The 23,683-nt window shown below is 39.1% G+C and overlaps 1 protein-coding gene across 3 annotated transcripts in view; it reads left to right on the top strand.

The window, feature by feature from the left end:
* The first annotated feature begins 13,181 nt into the window (after positions 1-13,181).
* LOC132637108 (metal tolerance protein C2) overlaps positions 13,182-23,683 on the top strand; it is a 44,047-nt gene continuing 33,545 nt past the window's right edge. Inside the window, exons 1-3 of one of the 3 annotated variants that reach the window (XM_060354257.1) lie at positions 13,182-13,848; positions 14,201-14,309; positions 14,793-14,832. In XM_060354257.1, the coding sequence (XP_060210240.1) occupies positions 13,497-13,848; positions 14,201-14,309; positions 14,793-14,832 (501 nt within the window). In that variant the 5' untranslated portion in view covers positions 13,182-13,496. The remainder of the gene's footprint in view (positions 13,849-14,200; positions 14,310-14,792; positions 14,833-23,683) is intronic. The other 2 variants (XM_060354262.1, XM_060354255.1) reach the window with 2 other exon arrangements.

The following is a 23,683-nucleotide window of genomic DNA, read 5'->3' as shown; positions in this document are numbered from 1 at the left end:
AAATTCAAGCCTTCAGTAATTTTATTTCATTATTCATAATTCCAAGCCCTAGCAACAATCCAAAACATCAAGGTAAGTCAATCCAAACCCTTCCAAATCAATTCTAACATATACTCTTATAATCTAGGCAAGAAATCATTGTTCCTAATCTAAGGTTTCCAAGAAAATAACCCAAACTCAAGGCTCAAGGTATAAACCCTAGGGAATTGTTTCAAGTTTGGAACTTTGCCAAGGTATGTAGAACTTCTATCCACATGTGGGAATCTCTATGTTCTTCCCCATGCTCCGTTTCTTGATATCCATGAAGTTCAAATCCTAGGGCATTAAACCCAACATATTGGTAGCCCATATTTATGTATTTATGAACATGAAGTTTGTATCTATATTCGTTGTTGTATTCCTAATCTTCCATTACGGTTATTAGGAACCCTAGCTTAATCCATGAATCATGAATTATTCCTCATGTGTTCTCAGTATGTTTATATGAAGCTTCATGATTTTATCTAGCAAGTTACAAGCATGTTTTCAAGTTAATTATATATGTATTTATTATTATTATTATTGTTATTATTATTATTATTATTATTATTATTATTATTATTATTATTATTATTATTATTCATGAATCAAGAACATGTTTGTAATACTATGAAAAGTATCTCATGAAACCATGATCGCACAAGCTATCATGATAATTCACATGTTTTGGGATTTGCTTAGTTAACTGAGAAGGCTCAGTAAAGCCTGAAACTACGTAGCCACCGTAGGAAAAGGATTGTCAGCAAGGAGGCAATACCTTCATTATACAGTTTGGATCCTTACATGCTTATTATTATTTAAATCTCATATCCCTGGTAAGGAGTGAGTGTTCTGCTGGTAGGACGCAAGTACCAGATCATGTTGTCGGTTATACTATATCACTCCCCACGTTACAAGCAGTTATATATATATATATATATATATATTTCCATTGATTTACTGTTTTCAGACTTTACTCACGTTTCATGCTCATGTTTAGGTTATATTTAGTTTTAGTTCTTGTCCTCTATCTATATTGTGCCATGTTCTTCATTTCAGCAGGTTTTACATACTAATACTATTCACCATGTACTAACGTCCCTTTTTGCCCGGGGGCCTGCACTTCACGGTGCAGATACCGATTTTCAGGAGCATACACCTGCTGTTACACCTCGAAAAAATTTTCGTTGATGCACAGTGAATAGACTAACGAAGGGCACGAAGTATACGATGTTTCAATAAGTAAGAAATAACATTTGATGATCCTAATTGAGATTTCAAAGACATTCGAGGTAAGAGAAGAAAGTTTGCCAAGAAAGGCAAGGTATACGTTATGTATCGGAAAGGATTTACGAGTAACAAGTTAATGATGACTTAATGATGTCTTGGGAAAGAGTTATAACGTACCTTAGATTGTTAATGAGGTGTTAACAAGTGTTAAGAAGGTTCCATAAGGATTGGAGATCGAACGAGTCGACAAGAACGAGTTTCGGAAAAGCTGGGCATTATACAATCCAACATATTGGCCGTATAAAATATACTGGTTGTATGGTAGGCCGTATATTCTGCCCAGAATGGCAGCCTTTACTGGACCAAAGGTACGGCCATACATATGGTCCATATAAATTATACGGACCGTACGTTGGTCCGTGAAACCAAAGCGGGACAGATTGTGAGTTATTAAAAAGGGGACCCAAGTTCATTTCATTTCATTTTCACTCTCCTTCTCTCAAGAACTCTCTAGAATATTTCTCCACACCTTTTCCACAAGAATTCAAAGGAAATTGATGCTCAACTTCATCAAACCAAGAGAATCAAGTGCAAGAAACTCATTAAGGTTCATCCAAGATAAGAAATCCAAGTGGAAGTGGAACTAGGGTTTTGCTCAAGTGAAGTGTTTCCACCCAAAGTCCATTTCTACACCATATAAGGTAAGTTTTATGGTCATTACATGTTGTTTAAGGTATTGAGAGGTTGAAAGACTTGGATTGTAGAAGGAGATAGAAAATGGGTCATGAATGTGAGAATAGTGACATTTTTTAGTAGTAGTTTGGAATGAGTCATGATTCTTGATATGTTGTGATTATAATTATGTTATAAATGATATTAAGAACATGGGATAGATATTGTATATGAGTGAATGTAATAGTGTTACATCCGACATTTTTGTTTATTCGAAAAATTCAAGGTGGGTTGACTTGTGATGAATAAGGCCACAATTGGACCTTACTTTGTATGCATGTGTAGGTTATGAAATTAATGGTGTGGAATTACGAAAGGTGGCCAAGGGAATTTTGGAAATTTGCTCCATAAATTACCATCTTTAGACAACAATTTTGGGCTCAAAAATGATAGGAAAAAAATTAGGCCCAAATGGGATGGCCCAACCGGCCATACCATGATCCAAGCCCATGGATTAATTTTCCATGTGGCATTATATATCCATCATTATCCTTAGAACTTTCAAGAAAAAAAAAATACAAAGCAAGAAAGAAGGAACAAAAGGAGAGGGTTTCGGGTGAGAGGAGAAAGAAAAGGAAAAGAAAGAAAAATTTTTGGAGCCAATTCTTGGGTTTAAAAAGTTCCTCTCTTGAGAGATTATTACTAAGCACAAGATTATCTACAAGTTGATGTAAAGATTTTGGCAAGAAAACAACTTCAACCCCAAGTGAAGAACTTGAAGAAAGGTAAGGATTCCATGCTTTTGTTGTGTTAAAAATGATATAGGTATGTTGTAGTATGTGTGAATGAAGGAAAAACATGGAAATTTTGTATGTTGAAAAAAAAATATATGGGTGGTGGCCGAATGCATATATATGTATTGCATGATTGTAATGGTTTGAATTCTTGTGTAAGTTAGTTGTAGTATGGTGGAAATTGTATTAGAAAGGAAAGTGGGATGAATTAGTGAGAGTTGGAAAATATAGTATGTTGGCCGTATGGTACTATGTGTAATATGGGATGTGAATTTGATTTTGGTTGTATGTTAATTGTGTTATGGCTTTGTGAAGTAGATTGAAGGATAATGGTTAAGCCAAAACGAAGAATTGTTTGTTAAGTCGTTGTCGGAAAGTATGTTGCGTTAGCCTAATGTCTTGAAGTTGTGATTGACGATAACGAACTTGGAATATGAAAATGTGTTTATGAACTTGTATGTTGGAAGTTAGGAAAGATTGGAAAGGTAGTGATTTGATAGGAAGTTGAATGTTTGAGTAACTTATGAATGTTATGTGAATATGGTATGGATGCCTCCGATGTGTGTCGTAATGATTTTGATGGATAATGGATATGAAAATAATAAGTTTGGTTGGAAATGCAAGTTTAAAACGAAAAATAACTCGTTGTGTCGAAAGATGGCTAATAATGCCATAGTGTATGAATTAGTGTTTATTGATGTTTGTTGTTGTTTGGATGTTTTCTCTGGGCTGTTGTGTTGAGGAATTGAGCCGAGCTAAGTCTCGGGGATGTCGTATATACAGAGGAAATGCTGCCGAAATTTCGGTAGGCAATTATGTGTAAAGATAGAGTATTGAAAGAATGAAACTAACCCAATGGTAAACTTGACCATTTCCAGATTTTGGACGAAATTTGGATTGACGCCGAGCGAGCATAAGGCGCCATCGAGGTATGTGAAGCACTTCTATACGCTCCTAGGCATGTTCTGGATGTGGTAGGCTCGGCCGCGAGCCCTAGGTCCGACTCCGTTCCCCGGAATTCGAGACGGAAAACCGCTCCAATTCCTTCAATTCAATTGAAACTATTTTATTGCAAATTGCCCTTAAAGTGAGATTTTGTACAAAACTTCCCCAAACGGAGTCGGAACACTTCCGAATGAGTATGGGTGACCTCATAAGGTCAATCATCAGTAATTTACGTATGTAGCCTCGGGTTGGTCCGAGGTGGGCCCACAAGGCCCGATACTTCCGGTACGATTTTTAAAATACTTCTGTTTTGGTCCGATCTTCTCCAAAAACTTCTGAACTATTATTTTGTGAATATTATGGATATTTTTGTGTAATTTATACAATATTATTTCTGAACATCCGAGCATCCCATTCTGATAATCTGTCGTGCCTTCCTAATTAGGATATGAGCGCGTGCTATGCATACTATCTGGATATTCTGATTTTGGCTCGCCGTTTGGCACCCTTCCGATTGATCGAGTCTGTATGTTGAGTCTGTAGGTAGGTGGTTTCTCATTTATCGATTCGTGTCTGTCTCAATGCATTCTTTCACTGCGACCCGGGCCAGGTTCTGTTATCGTGCATATTTTCTCTGCATTGTTCACCGCGTCCCTCGGCGTACGGGCCGGGATCTGTATGTCTGTATGATCTGTGTATGGGGATGGCGGCCAGGATGGCATATGATCCGATTTGATTCTGTCTGTCCACCGCGTCCCGTACTAAGAGGGCCGGGTTCTGTTACCGCGCCCCCAGACAGGGCCAGGATCTGTATGAATATATGCGTGTGCCATCTGTATTTATAAAGCACACGCCTTTGTATGATTTTGTATGACTCTGTGCTACTCTGCATGCATAATTTTGTCCGTCATGCTACTGTCTGTCTGTCCGTCTGTGTTACGACTAATTCTGCATGTCCGTATGGCTTCTGCTTCGGTATGTCCGTATGGATTCAGATTCTGCTCGTCGGTCTGTATTATGATTCCGTCTGTCTGTCCGAACTATAATTCTGTCCATTTGTGTGTAACACGATTCTGTATGTCCGTCTGGATCATAACTCTGTCCGTCAGTTTGACTTATGATTTTGCCCGTTATATTACTGTGACTCTAGTTCGGACTATGTTTATATCTGTTACGTTGCTGCTTTACATACTCGGTACATTTTCCGTACTGACCCCCGTTCTTCGGGGGCTGCGCTACATGCCCGCAGGTACAGACGCACCAGGTGAGACGCCGCCAGCGTAGGTTTCCGACTCTGCTATCTGAAGAGCTTCTTTGACCCGGAGCATATCTTTGGTATATATTTTCTGTCGTCTGTGTATTCCGTATGTATGTATATTCCGGGTACGGCGGGGCCCTGTCCCGTCATATGATTCTGTATGTCTATAGAGGCCTGTAGATAGATGTGTGGGTTACGGGTTCCGTCTGTATGTTAGCCTTATCGGCTTATCTGTAAATGTCTGTGTGTTCAGGTATATGTATATATATGTATGTTACGCGCACGCCGTATTTGTATCGGCCTACTTCTGTACTTCTGTTTTAAAAAAAAAAAAAAAAAAAAAAATCTGTATGGTTCGAATTCGATCAGGTAGGTACGTATGGGTACCCAGTTAGGGTACTAGTCGCGGCCCACGGGGTTTGGGTCGTGACAAATAGTGTGCTATGACCGTGGATATGGATGATTTGAAGTGAATTGAGAAATATGGATAATGTAGGTGAATAAAGGTTATTGCTTATGATGTTGTGAGTGTTATTATAGATGTTTGGGAGTTGATATATGATATGGAGAAAGTTGTATAAACAAAGGAGATGCTGGCCAATTTTCTCTAGTTGTAGTCAAGTATGTTAAGCTATCGATTATCTAATGTTAGTATAAACTCTAATGAAGGTAGAAACGTGATCATTGAAGGAGAACGTTCAAGCGATAGAATAGCTAAACGAAAAGGTATGTAAGAATAACCCTTCTTTCAATAAGGCATGGTTCCTTGGCTATACATCTATCCTTTCATGAGTCTATAATGTCCTCCAAATGATTCTGTAACATCCCGTAAATCCGAGTTAGGTGTCAATGTGAAATAATTGGGGTTTGGATGTCATTTTAACCTTTTGGATCCCTTGGGATGGATAATGGTGTTAAATAATTTTTTTGGGGTCAAATGAGATAAGGAAGTTCCTTAGAAATCTTTAAATTCGTCAAGTTTGAGACAGTTTTCAGTTATGTCCAGTTTGCGGGTATTTGCGTTTGACATTTGGAAAAACTCAAAACATATAAGTTGTAGGGAATTAAAATACCTTTTCAAATATATATTATGCAGCCCAAACAGACATGTGAGTAAAAAGTTATGCATGTTTTACAGAATACATGGAAAATAGAAATCCCGATTCTTGTAGGATTAGGTTTTAAAGCCCAAGCCTTTATGATAACCTATAAATGCACCCCAAAAAGGTCCAAGGAGAGGGTTTGTCCACCAGAGCCATATATCATCTCTCTAAGGTGAGTTTTTACTCAAATCCCTCAATTATTTTTTTATATTTTTGTACCTTTTTTGGCTGGCATGGCACCAAAACAAATTAATAGCAAGTGAAAGCAGTAAAAATAGTTTTTATATTTTAATAAAAATTAATTTTTAAAAATTTATTTATATTTTATAATCTCACCCACCCCCACCCTCCCTTTCTTCCACATCTCAATTGTTAAAGCTACTAATTGCAATTTATTTTTCTCTTTCTTCTTATTTCTCCTCAACCACCCCCACCGCCGCCGCCACGTTGCTGTCGCCACCACACCGCCACCACCGACGACGCCATGATTGAACATAGCCCAGTTCGTGCAATTTCTACATTGTTGTTAAATTCCATTCCCCATGAATTTCCATGAAATTTAACAAATGGCAAGAGGAGCGGGTTGGACAATTTCCATGAAATTTAACAAACAACAACAATTTCCATTGTTGTTAAATTCCAATTCATGATTCAACATAGCCCAGAAAGGAAGAAATTGCATAGTTTGTCCTTCAAATGGCAATTTCTTCAAATGGTTGTCAATGACAATTTCTTCAAATAGGTGGGGCAAGAGGAGCGGGTTGGGGGGGGGGGGAGGGGCGGCAGCAGCAACAGTAGGAAAATGAAGAAGAAGGAGAATGGGGGGTGGGGGTGGGGGGGGGGGGGGGGGCTGAAATGAAGAAGAAGAAGAAGGGGGGTTTATGATGAAATTGAATGTGTGTGTTAATGGAGGAAGAAAATGGGTTGAATGTTTCTTGAAAATAAGCTCTTTATGATTGATGATTAAATTGAATGTGTGTGTTAATGGAGGAAGAAAATGGGTTGAATGTGTGTTGTTAATGGAGGAAGAAAATAGGTTGAATGTGTGTGTTAATGGACAAAAAAATGGGTTGATGGATTTCTTGAAATGAAGAAGAAGAAGAAGAAGGGTTTAGTGATGAAGAAGACAAAATTAATGGTTTAATGGTTAATTAGAGGTTAATTAGTGTAAATATAATTAATAAAAGAAAAATCAAATGAAAAAAGAAAGGAAAAGTGGCAGTGACGTGGCAGTGGCATGGCGGAGAGTGTGCAACACTCTCCACTGTGCAACTGGGCATCAATTTTTTTTTAGTGCCACGTCAGCCAAAAATTGTACAAAAATACATAAAAAATATGGCCAGGGGAGTAATAGGTCGCCCGCAAAGGTTGGGTACGTCATAATTAATCTGAATATACATTGGGGAGGGGGGGGGGTTTATGTATTTTCCCATTCATTTAAATTGCATCATATAGATTATGTTGTTTTGATGCCCATGTTGATAAGCAAGCCATGAGGTTCGCTCGGACACATGCAAGCAAGGCTCAAGTGTCGTGTTGCGCCCAGGCCATGGTTCGGGGTGTGACAAATACGAAATAATGTGTCAAGTATGTAAGGCACTGAATAACTGAAAGTTGAAACTAAACTGATAAACATAGCAAACTGAAAGTCAAGAGATACTCTGGCATATACTTACCTGCTCTGACTCATCATATAAGCATATAGTGCTAATATGACTAGACGGCTACATATAGGGCTCAGTGTATGAGGATACTCTCTCCAACTGTATAGGCTGGGCATAAGGATACTCTCTCTGACCGTATAAGCCGGGCGTAAGAATACTCTCTCCAACCGTATAGGCAGGGCATAAGGATACTCTCTCCGACCGTATAGGCCGGGCATAAGGATACTCTCTCCGGCTGTATAGGTCGGGCATAAGGATACTCTCTCCGACTGTATAGGTCGGGCATAAGGATACTTTCCCTAGCCATATAGGCTAGGCATCAATCTAAAATATATGTGTGTATAATCTTTGTATATCATGTATATTAGTAGAAACGTACAATAGTATATATATGATCCTCTATCTCACTATCAACATGGAGTAAACATAGAGTGGATAAGAACTCTCTCATCAAGACATGATAGAATATACGAGAGGTGTAACATCTACAGTTATAAGAACTCTACAATATACGCTTCTCTTAAACAATTCGTCTCTCTCTTATTAGGGATTCATGCCAATAAAAGAAAGGATAGCCTTTACATAGCTCTTGTCGTCTTTACGAACAGGACAACAATCTCAACTCGAATAGCACTTCAACTAATAACAATGACAATACGTCCATCAACTTAGAGAATTCTAGTATATGATGTATATCGAATGATAACTTGTTTCTATAAAGAATCGAGCAACATTTCCCCTACTTTTATCACTTCCCACAACTTAACATCAAGAACCACAACATCAACAACAACATACACAAGCTATATTCTAAGAATTCCAACCACAACAACTCAAGAACACACTCCAAATCTGTCCACAATACCATCAAGAGTTCTAACATGATTTCTAACTTTCCTTCCACAATTTCTTCATCAAACAAGTTGATTCAATCCTAAACAAACTCAATTACACGAAGAATAGATGAAGCCTTACCTCAAACAACAAGCACAACTTCAAACTTCAGATTTCTTCACCTTGAAGGAAACTCCAACTCCACCACAAGAAGATCAACTCAAGTTTAACAAGGTTCCCTAGCTTCAGTGGATTAATCACCTTGATTCACCTTAGATTTAGTCTAACTTAGGGAGAGGGTTAGGGAGAATATATGATATGTATTTGGGTGAAAATGATTTAACAAATGAAGTCATGAAATAAATACATCAAAAATACAACTCAACCGCCTCAATGTAAGGCCAATTGTACGGGCCGTACATACCATGTATGGTCCGTACAATGGACTGTATCTAGCATAGGAAATTCTCAAGGTTTTGCCTAAGACATAAGGTGGGGATCCCTAGAAGTACGATCTGTACTTCACTTGTACAGTCCGTACATCCTGTCCAACATTTCAACTCTCGACGAAATGTTTTCTCTTCGATTCGTTTAACCTCTAAACCTTCCAACACCTACTAAACATAGTCTTAAACTCTTGTATACTTAGGATTAACATGACTAATCTCTTATATCCTCAAGGATAATCTCACTCTCCAAGTCTACCTTGATTAACTCACGGTGAAACTCAACATACAACAGTACGAGGTGTAGCACATGTCTTCCATGTCAGCATGCTTAAGCCGTACCACGAAGTCAAGGATGATTCGAGTAGAGGTCAATCAAGTCGTGTGCTTATTACTATCACTGCCTTGCATGACTGGGAGATTGAGGATATAATTGACTACTAAGCTAGGCGAAAACTAAGACAAAAATCCACAACCATGTTTCTCATCCATTGGAAGGGGCAATCACCGAAGGAGGCCAAATGATAGTGATACGAAGAATTGTGTCCATTCAAAGACAAGATACTAGAGTTTATCCAGCAACAATACGCAGCGGTCTTTGCAACATCAGGTGGGGGAGAGTGTGATGACCCACAATGTCATCATGCCACTTAGATACCACTTAGCACAAATTATTTCCTAGTAGAAAGCTTACAAAAGAAGGGTGATAACTGATACGCTCAATTACACCTAACAAATAACGTAAATTAAAGTGGTCGCTGTCAAATATAATAACCCAATTAGGTTGGGATCAAATCCCACAGAGAATATGGTATGATACGGTTACTTTTGTAGTGTGTTACTTGACTTTAGTCATAATCCTATTCTAGTAAGTTGTAAAAGATTTTATGTTTCTAATTGCTATTTTGACTTGAAGATAACTTTAGTTGAAGAAAGAAATGGAGGTTGTGTCCCCTTTTGATAAAGTGTAATGTTATATGTGTTAATATGATATATTCCTAAGGGGTCATTGTATCTATGGTGTGCACTTAATCTCTAAATGTCTCTAATATTTCCCAATATATAGCTAGAAAGTATTTCCTGTTTATAATTTTTTCAAATGTAAAAGAGTTGAATTGAAGAACGATTAATTTATGCAAAGTAAACTCAATGATTACTTTATTCCAAGTAAACTCCTCTTATCCCTAAGTGAGTTTATTAAGCGAGGGTTAACGCTCTGAATCCTTGCTATTCATTTATACCAAACCCCGACTCACCTTCCCAAGTAAAGAAAGGGTTTATGACATGGGTTGATGTTTGCAACCACCAACCAACTTTAAAGAGTAAGAAATAAATAAAAACCAACAACCCATTATGCATATATTGAATAGTAAACACCCATTAACATAACACCCATCATTGGGTTCACAACCTTAGTATTAAAAACTTAGCTACTCGTAGTTTGTAGTAAAAAGTAAAGTATTAAAGAAAGCATTTAAAGCTTACAATGAATAAAGAAGAGAAAAGATGAAAGATTCTCCTCAAAAGCTTCTAAACAAGTGTATTCAATGCTATGGAATTTTAGGATAAGATTCTGGACCAAGATGACCGACAAAATCATACACAAACTATTTATAATGGTAAGAAAAATGCGGAATAAATTGTGACAAAAATACCTCCACAGTGCCATATACGGCCCGTAAGTTGGGCGTAAGTGGCACATGTTGTCTGTATGTTGAGATCTGACCTTCTTAAGTTGAAACTAGAGTTTCCAGGAGCTTGACCGTATGTTGACTTGCGGTCTGTACATGAGATCTACGTTCCGCATGTGGAGCTCGTATGTTGCTTCCTGAGATTCACCTTTTCCAACAAATCATTCTATGGCTGGACTTGCACCCATATGCGATATTTACGGCCCGCATATGGCACCGTATGTTCATTCCCAGATTTCAGCCATTTTTTGCATCTCTCTGAATCTTCATCTATGAAGCGACATACGGTCCACATCTAGGTTATGGCATGTATGTGGAGCCGTCTGTTGGTCCTTCAGTACTTCATTCTCAGATTCCATCTGTGGCATCACTTGCGATCCGCAAGTTACTTTTACGGGCCATATGTCACCAAATCCACGACACTTTGCACAATTTTTCTTGTTTTCGCCATTTTATCTCTGAATATCCTACAACACAACAATTAACATGAGAAACGACACGAAATCACTTAAAATAAGTAAAAATCTTCGTAAAAAGATATTAAATGTGCTGTAATTCCATGGCACATTAATAATATTTGTGGAAATATTATTGAGCCATGTGGACTTTCTTTGGAAATACTTTAGATTATTATGGAATATCTAGGCAGACTTTCTTGGAAGGCCTTAGAATATTCTAGGCATATAACAATTATTATTTACCCATTAGCTCCTAATGACTAGTATATATAGGAGGCCATTCATTTGTAACTAAGAAAGCAAACAATTCAAGTTCGCTCTAATACAAATCTTCCTTTGGCAATTCTCTTGTGTTCTTTCTATCATTCCCTTAGCGATTCCTAGTGTCTTAGGCTGACTTGACATAGTAAGATTGTGAGCAAGTTGTGCAAGAACGTGAGCGAGTTGTCAGGTGTCGCACATGCACTTAGTTGAAGACTAAGGACATGAAATTAGGGATTTAAAAAAAATAACTTACGCCCCGCGAGCGACACTTTACACTTCCTCACTGTGTGTGACTTATAATATACTCTATAACTCTTGCTACTTCGCTCATAGACTTTTAAAAAACAATTTATGCCCTATGGGCAACACTTTACACTACATCATTGTGTCTGTAGGCAAAACTTAGCTCAGGGATTTTGGACCCACGACTTATGTCCCATGGACAACACTTTATACTACTTCATTGTGTCTATAGGCAAAATTTAGCTCAGGGATTTTGGAACCACAACTTATGTCCCATGGACAACACTTTACACTATCTCATTGTGTTTGACTTATGAAATACTCTGTAACTCTTATCTTAAAGGCAAAACTTAGTTTAGACACTTTATGAAACAACTTATGCGTCATAGGCAACACTTTACTACCATTGTGTCTCACTTATGATATACTCTGTAGCTCTTGACTTAGAGGCAATACTTGGCTCAGAGATTTTAGAACCACAACTTATGCCCCATTAGCAACACTGTATGCTATGTCACTATGTCTGACTTACATAATATATAATTCTAGCCTTATAGGAAAAACTTAGTCTTTACTGAATTGCCTTGAACTCGTGACCGATAAACAACCCTAGGAATACAAGGGCAAAAGCGTCTATGTCTGTATATAAAAATAGAATGAAAGTTGTATTTGATAGTTATCGTTTCTTGTTAGATACCTAGCATAAATAATTTTTTGGTTTATACTCTGTTTGGATTGTCGTTACAAATGGTTTCATAATGTACAATATTGTATTGTATAGTAACGTGTTGCATTGTATTAAAAAATACAATGTTTAGATAGACTGTATCGTTTGTTGTGGTTTAATAACATTTTTATTGTTTGTGTGTTTGAATGTACGGTATTGTATAATAACATGTAAGTTTACTAAAACACCTTTAATCATTATTACAAACTATATATATTAAAACTAAGGTAAATGATAAATAGGAACTTTAAAATAAGTAGGTGGTGGATGTAGGGGTAGGTGATTGTGGGTGGGTGGTTGGGGTAGGTGGTGGTGAGGGGTAGTGGGTGGTGGTGGGGTGGTTGGTGGTAGGGCCAGGTTGGTGGTGGGGATGGGAGGGTTTGAGTGCGATGGAGGGGATGAGTGGGTTGGGGGTATAATGGGGAAATGAAATAAGTAACCACGCAAAAACCACCAAATACGTTGTTATAAAAATTGAGCTTTTTCATGGTTATATACAACGGAGTTACACCAGATTTACAACACCATATAATATATTCCATCCGGTTAAAAAAGAGTGTCCAATTAGCCTTTATTTTTTAGTTCAAAAAGAGTGTCCACTTATCAAATCAAGAAAAAATTTACTAAATTTTTTCAGATTTGTCCCTTTTAAGTGTTAAGTGACCAAATTCCAATACTTATTTAATTATGAATAATTTGATAAAATTACCTATTTTTATTTTAAAATTAATATTTTCTTAAGAGTTATGTAAATGAGTAAATAAACACTCTTTTTAAATGAAGGTACTAATATAATTTTATGAAGAATGAAAACTCAGTATCTAAGGAGAATAATACAATAATGAACCGTGAGAAACAACCATCCAAACACGGGGTAAGAGTGGGAGACTGGGAGGACTCCACAAAGTTAAACAAAGCTTCTATTTTTCCCGAGCATGGGCGTTTACTTTTTTAGGTGTTGTTGACCATCTTCTTCCTTCCCATCATTACAAACCCTACTCCTTACTCTTTGCTCCAATAGACCACAAATCTTCATCACTCTGTTTGAAGAATAAGAACAGTAGATCGAATTTTTATGGTATCGTCTTGGAATTAAATGAAAATGGATCATGCTTGAAATTGAAGAGGGAAATTCCTAAGGATTGAAACATGAATCAGAATCATACGGCGTCGTCTCCTAGACCATGGAGTGGCGATTTTGATTTTGACGGCAGTGATCGCAGATTCGCATATTCACGCCAAACTTCCTTTCAGCAATCGGCAGCTGAGCCACACACGCCCATATCAATAAAGCCTTTTCTCTCTCGAAGTGTTTCCAGCATTGATATACCTCCTAATATCTATCCACCACAAGATGCATTTGCCAAGTTCAATGGGGGAGTTTTTCGAGGTATTATGTCTGGGAATAATAAGCAGATGAGGAGATTGTTTATCTTGATTTCATTAAATGTTGCTTATTCTACTGCTGAGTTGTCTATTGGCCTTCTCTCTGGCCGAATTGGTATGCAACCTTTTACTCTCCCTCTCTTTCTCTTCCTTGTCTATTCATATCTCAACTTTATGTATATGTTGATAACTGAGTTCCAAAACTTAAGACACCAAAATGGTTGATTTTCACAACCACAAAATTCAATAAAAGGAAAAGAGATAGTAATAGGGAAGAAAAGAAGCGGTTCTGCTCCAGTAATCATCAACACAGCCTTAGATAACTGACACGTGCATCAACAGGTTAATGTTTTATGCGATGCAACAATAAAAGAGGATAACAACTAAGCATTTCTTTCTTTATCTGGTAATTCACTTCTTGCTTTGTTTCTCTTATCTAATTTAATTTGACTGTTGGTTAATATCAGGGTTGGTATCAGACGCATTTCATCTGACTTTTGGTTGTGGCCTTTTGACATTTTCGTTGTTTGCAATGGCCGCTTCTAGAGAAAAGCCTGACCGTGTTTACACATATGGGTGAGGTTTAAACTCTAATCTTCCTATCAAATTCTCCATTTTTTATGTTAATCCTTTTTACTTGTTCATGATTGAAGTCATTGACTTGTTAGTGCAGTTGTTAAATGGGTAGATACGAATGTGATGGGGAATTGTTTTAACGGGTAAATTTGTTGAAGGAGTTTCGGTGGTTATCTGATGCAAAGCAATTTAGGTTAAATCAGTGAAGAATTAGACAAAAGAAAAGGTAGAAAGGGCAAAAGATACCTCTCTGTTTTTGTCAGTTTGTGAATTCAATAGCTTCTGGAAAAAATTGGAAATGCAATCAGAATTTATAGGTTAAGCCAATTAAGAATATTTCTGTAGTTTGTCTAACTTTCACAATTAAGAAAATAGCTGACAGTTTTTTCTAGCTTTCCGACCCCTCATAACCAGTTTGTTCAATTGAACATTTATGGCTAATTAGTTCTATTTTGTTGTTGTTGTTGCTGTTATTGTTCTCAGGTATAAAAGGTTAGAGGTTTTGTCTGCTTTCACCAATGCTGTAAGTACATGAAACAATCACAATTTTTTTCTTATACATTTTACTTCCACTTCTTCCATTAAAAGTGTCTTTTGGCACCTTTTATATGCTAGCTGCAGTTTATATTTTTAGGATCGTAAATTGTATCGCTCTTGTATTGCTTAGCTCTTTACATGGGAAGGGACCCCAAAGAAGCTATTACTGTGAAAGACTTTATATTTATAAAATCGTGCAGATGACATGAATATTGGTTGTAACTATTGAGTTACACCCACTTTATTTGAGAGTGAGAAGTGCAAAAAAGCGACAAGGGTCCATTTCGCTTAAAGCGAGAAGTGAAGCGCTTGCTTCATTGATGTAAAGCAACATTTTTAAAAAGTACCAAATAAACCTTGCACAGAAGTAAAATAACTAAATAAAAAAGAACTCAACAAAAATAATAAATTTATATAAGCAAATTCTTTCAAGTTATAAGCTGATTTCTTATCATAAAACACAAGATTAATGGAGACGTCTTTTTTTTTTGGGGGGGGGCGGAACGAGAAAGAACAAAGAAAATAGCTTTAAAATGAGAAAAAGGGATCAAGAAACCCTAGCAGTTGGAGCGAACAAAATTGAGCAGAGAAGAAGGAGAAAAAAATCAGATTTTACAACAACTTAAAGGTCTGAACCAGAGTTACAGCTCAGAAACTGGCTGTGATGAGGCTGATTCTAGTAAAATCTCACTTACAAAGGAGTTACAAGAGATAGCTAAGGAAAAAGAGATATTATAAGAGACAAAAATTCAGGTTTTTGTTGATTAAACAAGGGACAAAACTTCCAGCTTCTTCCACAAGATAGCTAATACAAACATAAGGTATAACTTGATTGTTAAGTTGGACATAAATGATAGCATCGCTTATGATAAGAACAGGATCAGTGATCATATCTTTGACCTTTGTAAAGACCTCTTCTCTGAAAAGGAAAATTGGAACCCCTCCTGGTATGATCCCAACCCGGCAGCCATAAATGAAGAGGAGAGAGTGGATTCAGAGGCCATTTGAGGAAGAAGAAGTGACAAGGGTGTTTATAATGGTCGAGGGGGATAAGACACCTTGTCTGGTTCAGTTTAGTTTGAATTTCGTTAGGAAATGTTGGCATATTGTGAAGGGGAATGTAATGAAGACCTTTCAAGTTCTTTACAACGAGGTGATTCTGCTAAGAGTTCTAATGTAACTTTTAATGCTTTGATACCCTAGAAGAAAGGTGCTGCAGATATTAAGGATTTCCGGCCAATTAGTTTATTTGGAAGTGTTACAATATCGAGTTGGAGGAAGTCTTTCCTAATTTATACCGTGAAGATTTTTTGCAAGAAGAAAAGGCTTCTTGTATTTTTGAATAATTATACAACCCATAAGAATTGGTACTTATACATGAGTTCTAAGACTAAATAAGGAAAGACAATATTACACAATCAATTCCTAATCAATTACATTACAACAACAACAACAACAACCCAGTGAAATCCCACATCGTGGGGTCTGGGGAGGGTAGAGTGTACGCAGACCTGACTCCTACCAAGGTAGGACGGCTGTTTCCGAAAGACCCCCGACTCAATAAAAGCATAAAAAGAAGTCAGATAAGGTTAAGAGATTCGGATAAGAGATTTAAAGCGATATGGAAATGAAATAATGCAAGCGACACAAATAACACATGATAATCAGAGCACAGGAAATAACAGATAATAGCAGAAATCGGAGCAGATGACACAAGATAACCAAAGCACAGGAAATAACAGATAATAACAGATAATAGCAGAAATCGGAGCACAAGAAATTATATTGCAATAATGCGACTACTAATAAGAACGGATAACGAGACTATCTACTAGCCTTCTACCCTAATTTGGGTCCTCCAAACCCTCCTATCTAAGGTCATGTCCTCGGTAAGCTGTAATTGCGCCATGTCGTGTCTAATTACCTCTCCCCAATACTTCTTCGGCCTACCCCTACCTCGTCTGAAACCATCCATGGCCAACCTCTCACACCTCCGCACTGGGGCATCTGTATCTCTCCTCTTCACATGCCCAAACCATCTCAATCTCGCTTCTCGCATCTTGTCTTCCACCGAGGCCACCCCCACCTTATCCCGAATATCCTCATTCCTAATCCTGTCACTCCTGGTGTGGCCACACATCCATCTCAACATTCTCATCTCGGCAACTTTCATCTTTTGAACGTGAGAGATCTTAACTGGCCAACACTCCGCCCCATACAGCATAGACGGTCTAACCACCACTTTGTAGAACTTGTCCTTAAGTTTTGGTGGCACCTTCTTGTCACATAGCACTCCGGAAGCAAGCCTCCATTTCATCCACCCTGCCCCAATACGATGTGTGACATCATCGTCAATCTCCCCGCTGCCTTGCACAATAGACCCAAGGTACTTGAAACTACTTTTCTTCTGGATGGCCTGGGTACCAAGCCTTACTTCCAAGTCAGCCTCCTGAGGTGCTTCACTGAACTTACACTCCAAGTACTCTGTCTTGGTCCTACTCAGCGTAAACCCTTTAGACTCCAGAGTGTGTCTCCAACACTCCAGCTTAGCGTTAACTCCGCTACGAGTCTCGTCAATCAGGACTATGTCGTCCGCGAAAAGCATACACCATGGCACCTCACCTTGAATTTGCCGTGTCAATCCATCCATCACCAAGGCAAATAAAAACGGACTAAGAGCTGATCCTTGATGCAACCCCATCACAACTGGAAAGTGCTCTGAGTCTCCTCCTACTGTCCTCACCCTGGTTTTGGCTCCCTCATACATGTCCTTGATCACCCTAATGCACGCCACAGGTACACTTTTAGCCTCCAAGCATTTCCATAGGATCTGTCTTGGAACTTTGTCATAAGCCTTTTCTAGGTCGATGAATATCATGTGTAAGTCCCTCTTCCTCTCCCTATACTGCTCCACCAACCTTCTCATAAGATGGATGGCTTCTGTAGTTGAACGTCCCGGCATGAATCCGAACTGGTTTTCTGAAATAGACACACCTCTCCTCACCCTCATCTCCACCACCCTTTCCCACACTTTCATAGTATGGCTTAGCAGCTTGATACCTCTATAGTTGTTGCAACTCTGGATATCTCCCTTATTCTTGTATAGAGGGATCATTACACTCGCCCTCCATTCTTCGGGCATCAATGCCGTCTTAAAGATGACATTAAACAACCTAGTCAGCCACTCCAAACCTGCCGGGCTCGCGCTCTTCTAGAATTCCCCCGGAATCTCATCAGGTCCGGTCGCTTTTCCCTTGCGCATCCTACGAACATCACCCTTAACCTCGTCAACCTTAATACTCCTGCAATAGCCAAAGTCGCGACGCCTTCCTGTATGTTCTAAATCACCCAACACAATGTCTCTGTCCCCTTCTTCATTCAAGAGTTTGGAGAAGTATGACTGCCATCTCCGTCTAATGACAGTCTCCTCTAGCAATACTTTGCCATGCTCGTCCTTGATGCATTTTACTTGATCCACATCACGTGCCTTTCTCTCCCTCGCCTTGGCTAGCCTGAACAATTTCTGGTCCCCTCCTTTCTCTTCTAGTTCAGCATACATGCGTTCAAAAGCTGCCGTTTTTGCCGTTGAAACCGCCAACTTCGCCTTCTTCCTCGCCATCTTATAAAGTTCTGTATTCGTCCACTTCTCCACCTCATCCTTGCTTTCTATCAACTTCGCATACGCCACCTTTTTTGCTTCCACCTTCCCTTGAACTTCTCCATTCCACCACCGGTCCCCTCGATGCTGACCACGACTACCTGTCGAGACCCCCAACACTTCCCTTGCTACCACCCTAATGCAACTAGCCGTCTTATCCCACATACTGGTCGCATCCCCACTACTATCCCAGGCCCCCATATCCTTCAATTTCTCTCCCATCTCCGGGGCACTAATAGTGGTCAAACTCCCCCATCTGATCCTAGGTCGGTCCTCCACGACCCTCTTCTTCCTCGTCATCTTGATCGCTAAATCCATCACCAAGAGCTTATGTCGGGTTGTAAGATATTCGCTCGGAATGACCTTACAATCCTTGCACAGACCTTTATCATCCTTCCTAAGGAGTAAAAAGTCTATTTGAGTCTTAGCCACCGAACTACGGAAGGTTACCAAGTGTTCCTCCTTCTTTGGGAAACTCGAATTGGCTATCACCAACCCAAAAGCTCTTGCAAAATCCAAAAGTGAGACTCCTCCTCCATTCCTATCCCCGAAGCCAAAGCCTCCATGCACATCATCATAACCTCCCGAAATAGGTCCGATGTGTCCATTGAAATCACTTCCCACGACTAGCTTCTCAGTAGGCGGTATGCCTCCCACTAATTCGTCCAAATCCTCCCAAAAGCGCCTCTTCTCCTCGTCGCCTAAGCCCGCTTGCGGCGCATATACACTAATAATGTTCAAAGTGAGTCCTTCTGTCACGACCCAACCCCGTAGGCCGTGACTAGCGCCCTAGTTGGGCACCCTGACGTACTTATTCAATCGAATCACACACACAAATAGCATATACGGCCATAAATACTATATGCCGTCTAAAACCATATCAAACTGTTCAAACACATCTCAACGCAACCGTATGCGGATATATATATATATGTCAAAAAGCCGGCAAGGTTATCAAATGTATCAAAAGTCGACAAGGCTAACAGATGTATCAAAAGCCGACAAGGCTAACGGATGGCGCAACGGCCCAAAACATCTACAAAGTGCACGCTGACAAGGCTGCCATAACGAATAGGGTCACACGAACACATCTGTACAGAAGTAGGCACACACACCCACAAATACGTCTACAGACCTCTAAACAGACCAACAGAAACATATGGCGGGGCAGGGCCCCGCCGTACCCCTGAGCAAATATATACGTACATAACGAACAAAATATATATATACCAAAAGTGTATGCTCGGAAATGAGAAGAGCACTCCAAACGGCAGAAGAGGGTGTCCTAGACTGGTGGATCACCAAACTGTGCGTCTGTACCTGCGGGCATGAAACGCAGCCCCCGAAGAAAGGGGGTCAGTACGAAATATGTACTGAGTATGCAAAACAGAATATACAGAAGCAAACCTGAGACATAAACGAAATAGTAGTACAGAGAATAGGTACAAATCCATCGTATCAAAATGTTTACTTTAAAAATATGTAAGTCATGCAGAAGGTACAGAAGAATATGGTCGCCCGCCCGTCGATGGCGCCATAACACAGCATCACACCAGAAAGGTTTCAAATCTCCGAATCCCCGTCACATATCATAACCCAGCATAACGCCATACACACCATAACATCATATATAAGTGGAACCCGACCCTCTTTGGCGAGTAGCTCGGTGAACCGTAAGCACAGCATAACTCCGGAGTATATCAAAGTGCGCACGACAACAGAACCGGCCCGCGACTCGGCGAAGGGAATAACAGAATGCACGAGTAGAGTCGTGAGTAGTCATATGCATAAAATCATTATCATAACCTCAAACATAAGTAAAATGATCATACTTGCAAATCGAAGTAATAGTTATATCAAATTCTTTCAAAAGTTCTCCGAATTACATAAAAGAACGTCGCGGGACCCACAGACGGGTATTTATCCGAGTCGGGCCCGCCTATAGAAATCATACTCATCATACATCATGCAAACTCTTATGAAAATGTTGGGACAATCCGAGCCTTTATGCGAAAGATATGGCATTCAAAAATTACGAAATTCATTAAAGTGAAACCTTTTGTACAAAGTTTGGAAATCCCTTCTTTCAAAAACATAATGGTTCATTTTTCATCAAATCATACATATGAGTGCCAAGGAATATATAGATCATATCATGCTCGGATGTCGGATTTGGAATTTCCTTAAGGCTCTAATCTAGCCTATGTGAAACTAAGGCATGCCAAGAAAAGAAGGTTGCTTTACATACCTCGTACGCACTCCAAAATAGCCAATCTAAAGTAAATCCCAATCTACGCCTCGGGCTCCCCAAGGTCTACAAATACGCCAACGAATACCAAACATTAGCTAAGGGCACTTAAGCCATTCATTCCAACTATTTATTAAATTCTACAGAAAATTCGGCAGCATTTCCCCTGTAAATAGGCCATCCCGAGAATTTAACTCGCTCAAAATCAACAACAACAACCACAATAACCAACCTAGCAACATCGATAATCAATTCGAAAGGCAAAGTAATAATAGTAGCTCTCTTTTATATCATTTAACAACTTTCCAAATATTCAATTCAACGGCTTACATTCAAGCCACATTATTGCTCATACATTCAATTATCAACCCGAATCCTTACCCACAATATTAGAGGACTTCTAAACCATTCACATAATTTTTCCAACAATCCAAAAATTTTCTCCAAGCTGGCCGAAACCAGTCCCCTAGCCGAGAGCAGCCCTCTTTTCACTTTCCTCATTTTCAAGTCATGTTTTGTATTAACAATCCGCAATGTAGCGATATAATTTTCATAGACATACGAATTACATCAAACATACGATAAGCCTTAAAACAGCCCACACAATCTCAACATAATTCTTGAGTCATTAAACACTTTTTTTTAACTAGAATTCATATCGACGATAACTAAAGCGCTAAGCATTATAAATGCAATCTTCGGCATAATAATAAGATCCATATTCGTCTACACTACACATATACATATGTTGATGGTTCTCGTAAATAAGGATTGCATTAAATGCACAAAGTTCTCCAAATCAGTCCGCAACGCTTACTATATCAATTCGGGACATTTAACTCTCATTTCCAACATACAAGTCATCACAACAACCATTACGACGCTAAGCGATATTGATTCATTCTTTGCTACTATTTGGAGGCTATAAACACGGCTAGAACACCCATCACACAACCCACTTCTAATCATATTATATTTCATGATTTCCATCCCTATTAACATACCATAACATGAATAAAATGTTCACAACACATAAAACAAGAGCAAACTTACCTTTCACCTTCACTTCCACAAATGGCTAGGGTTTGCTATTTGACACAACGGATGGTTGGATGACCCAAACAATACTTCCACGTTATTTAGGGACCTCTAATTAGTAGGTTAACACTAAGGAAATAATTTTTGGGAAGCTAAAAATGGGGGTTGATTTTCCTTGCTCTTGGCCGAGAGCCTTGGGGCTTTGTTGCTCTCAACTTTCTTGATTTTTGTCTAAGTATACAATGCTAGAAAGATGACTTGAAATCCTCTTTTAAGTCCACAAATATCTCTACTAGTTTATGGCCCACACATGTGTTGGACCAATTAAAATTGGCCACACAATGTGTGGGACCATTTCAAGTCCACACGGCCACAATGGCATTTGGTGCAAGATTTTTAAATCCCAAATTTATGAATTGTGGTCCCGATTTTCCCTAAGTGTTCAATACCAACAATTTCATATATAACTTATGTCTCAAAATAAAATCAAAGGTCAAAAGTCCCGACTTCAAATCTCGGAATAGTCTTGGTCCTAAATTTATCATGGTTAATCCGGGTTGTCCCAATGTATAAAAATACGGGATGTAACACCTTCAACGACCACCTTAATCGACATCATCCTATCAGTGACTCTCCTAACCTCTACCACCTGATCCCTTAATTCACTATCTACTAAAATGCCCACCCCATTTCTATACTTCGACCTACCAGAGAACCACAGCTTATACCCGTCTACCTCCTTAGCTTTAGGACCTACCCATTTGGTCTCTTGGATACAAGCTATATTAATCTTCCTCTTCTGAAGAATCTTAACTAGCTCTATGGACTTCCCCGTTAACGTTCCAATGTTCCAAGATCCTACTCTCAACCTAGACGCTCCTTTAACCCACTTACCCCTCCTAACCCTCGCCCCCGTCCCTGAACGAGAACATGACCCTAGTCTACCATCACTAAGCAAAGCCACGAAAATGAGTATGAACTAATAAACTATTCAAAAGTCTAAAGTTAGCAAAAAATGTAACTACAAGTGTATGGACAAATAATGAATATGGCAACCGGAGGTACCAATTCCAGTTGAAATGAACCTGATCGCCGCAGGAAAACACTGTTCAACGTCCGAGTACTGTTCACTGTTCACTGCCGGAGTACTGTTCACTGTTCACTGTCGGAATTATTTTCACAGAGACCTGAAATAGGAGCAGAGAAGAGGGGGAACAAGAAAAGAAAAAGAAAAAAGAAAAAAGGAGAGAAAGAGAGGGCTGGCCGGAAAATGGTGTCGGAAAAAGTCTCCGGCGATGACGCAACTGTGTTCTGGCAGCGCCAGGAGCAGATAAAAAAGGGGAAAAGGAGAAGAGAAGGAAAAGAAGAAGAAAAGGAAAGAGAGAAAAAAAGTAGATCTGGCCGGAAAAGTGGCCGGCGTTACCTGATCGCCGGAGTTACCTGGTCGCCGGACGCGGTCTGATCGCCGGATGTGGTGGCAGGTGGGGTGGGGGGGGGGAAGATGTTACCGTTGATGGTGGAGGAGAGAGAAGAGAGAGAAGAGAGATGATTTCCCAAAGTAGACTAACCTAAGAGGAGTCAAATCTCCTAATCAATTACATTAATACAATATATTCCTAAAATTAAGCTATCAATCTTAATCATCAATATCAAATCAACATCTCAATCTTAATCATTAATACCAAATCAACACTCCCCCTCAAGTTGGTGCAAAGATGTCGCACATGCCCAACTTGCAAACCAGTGTATGAAAAGTCTGTTTGTTGAGGCCTTTGGTAAACACATCAGCTAGTTGTTTTTCCGATGACACATGGAACAAACTCAAGACACTACCCGTGACTTTTTCTTTGATGAAGAGTCTATCAATTTCAACATGCTTTGTTCAGTCATGCT

The sequence above is a fragment of the Lycium barbarum genome, chromosome 1 (genome assembly GCF_019175385.1).
Source record: "Lycium barbarum isolate Lr01 chromosome 1, ASM1917538v2, whole genome shotgun sequence".
NCBI classification, from domain to species: domain Eukaryota; kingdom Viridiplantae; phylum Streptophyta; class Magnoliopsida; order Solanales; family Solanaceae; genus Lycium; species Lycium barbarum.
Note: the sequence above shows the minus strand (reverse complement) of the source record. Positions and strands in the feature narration are given on the sequence as shown.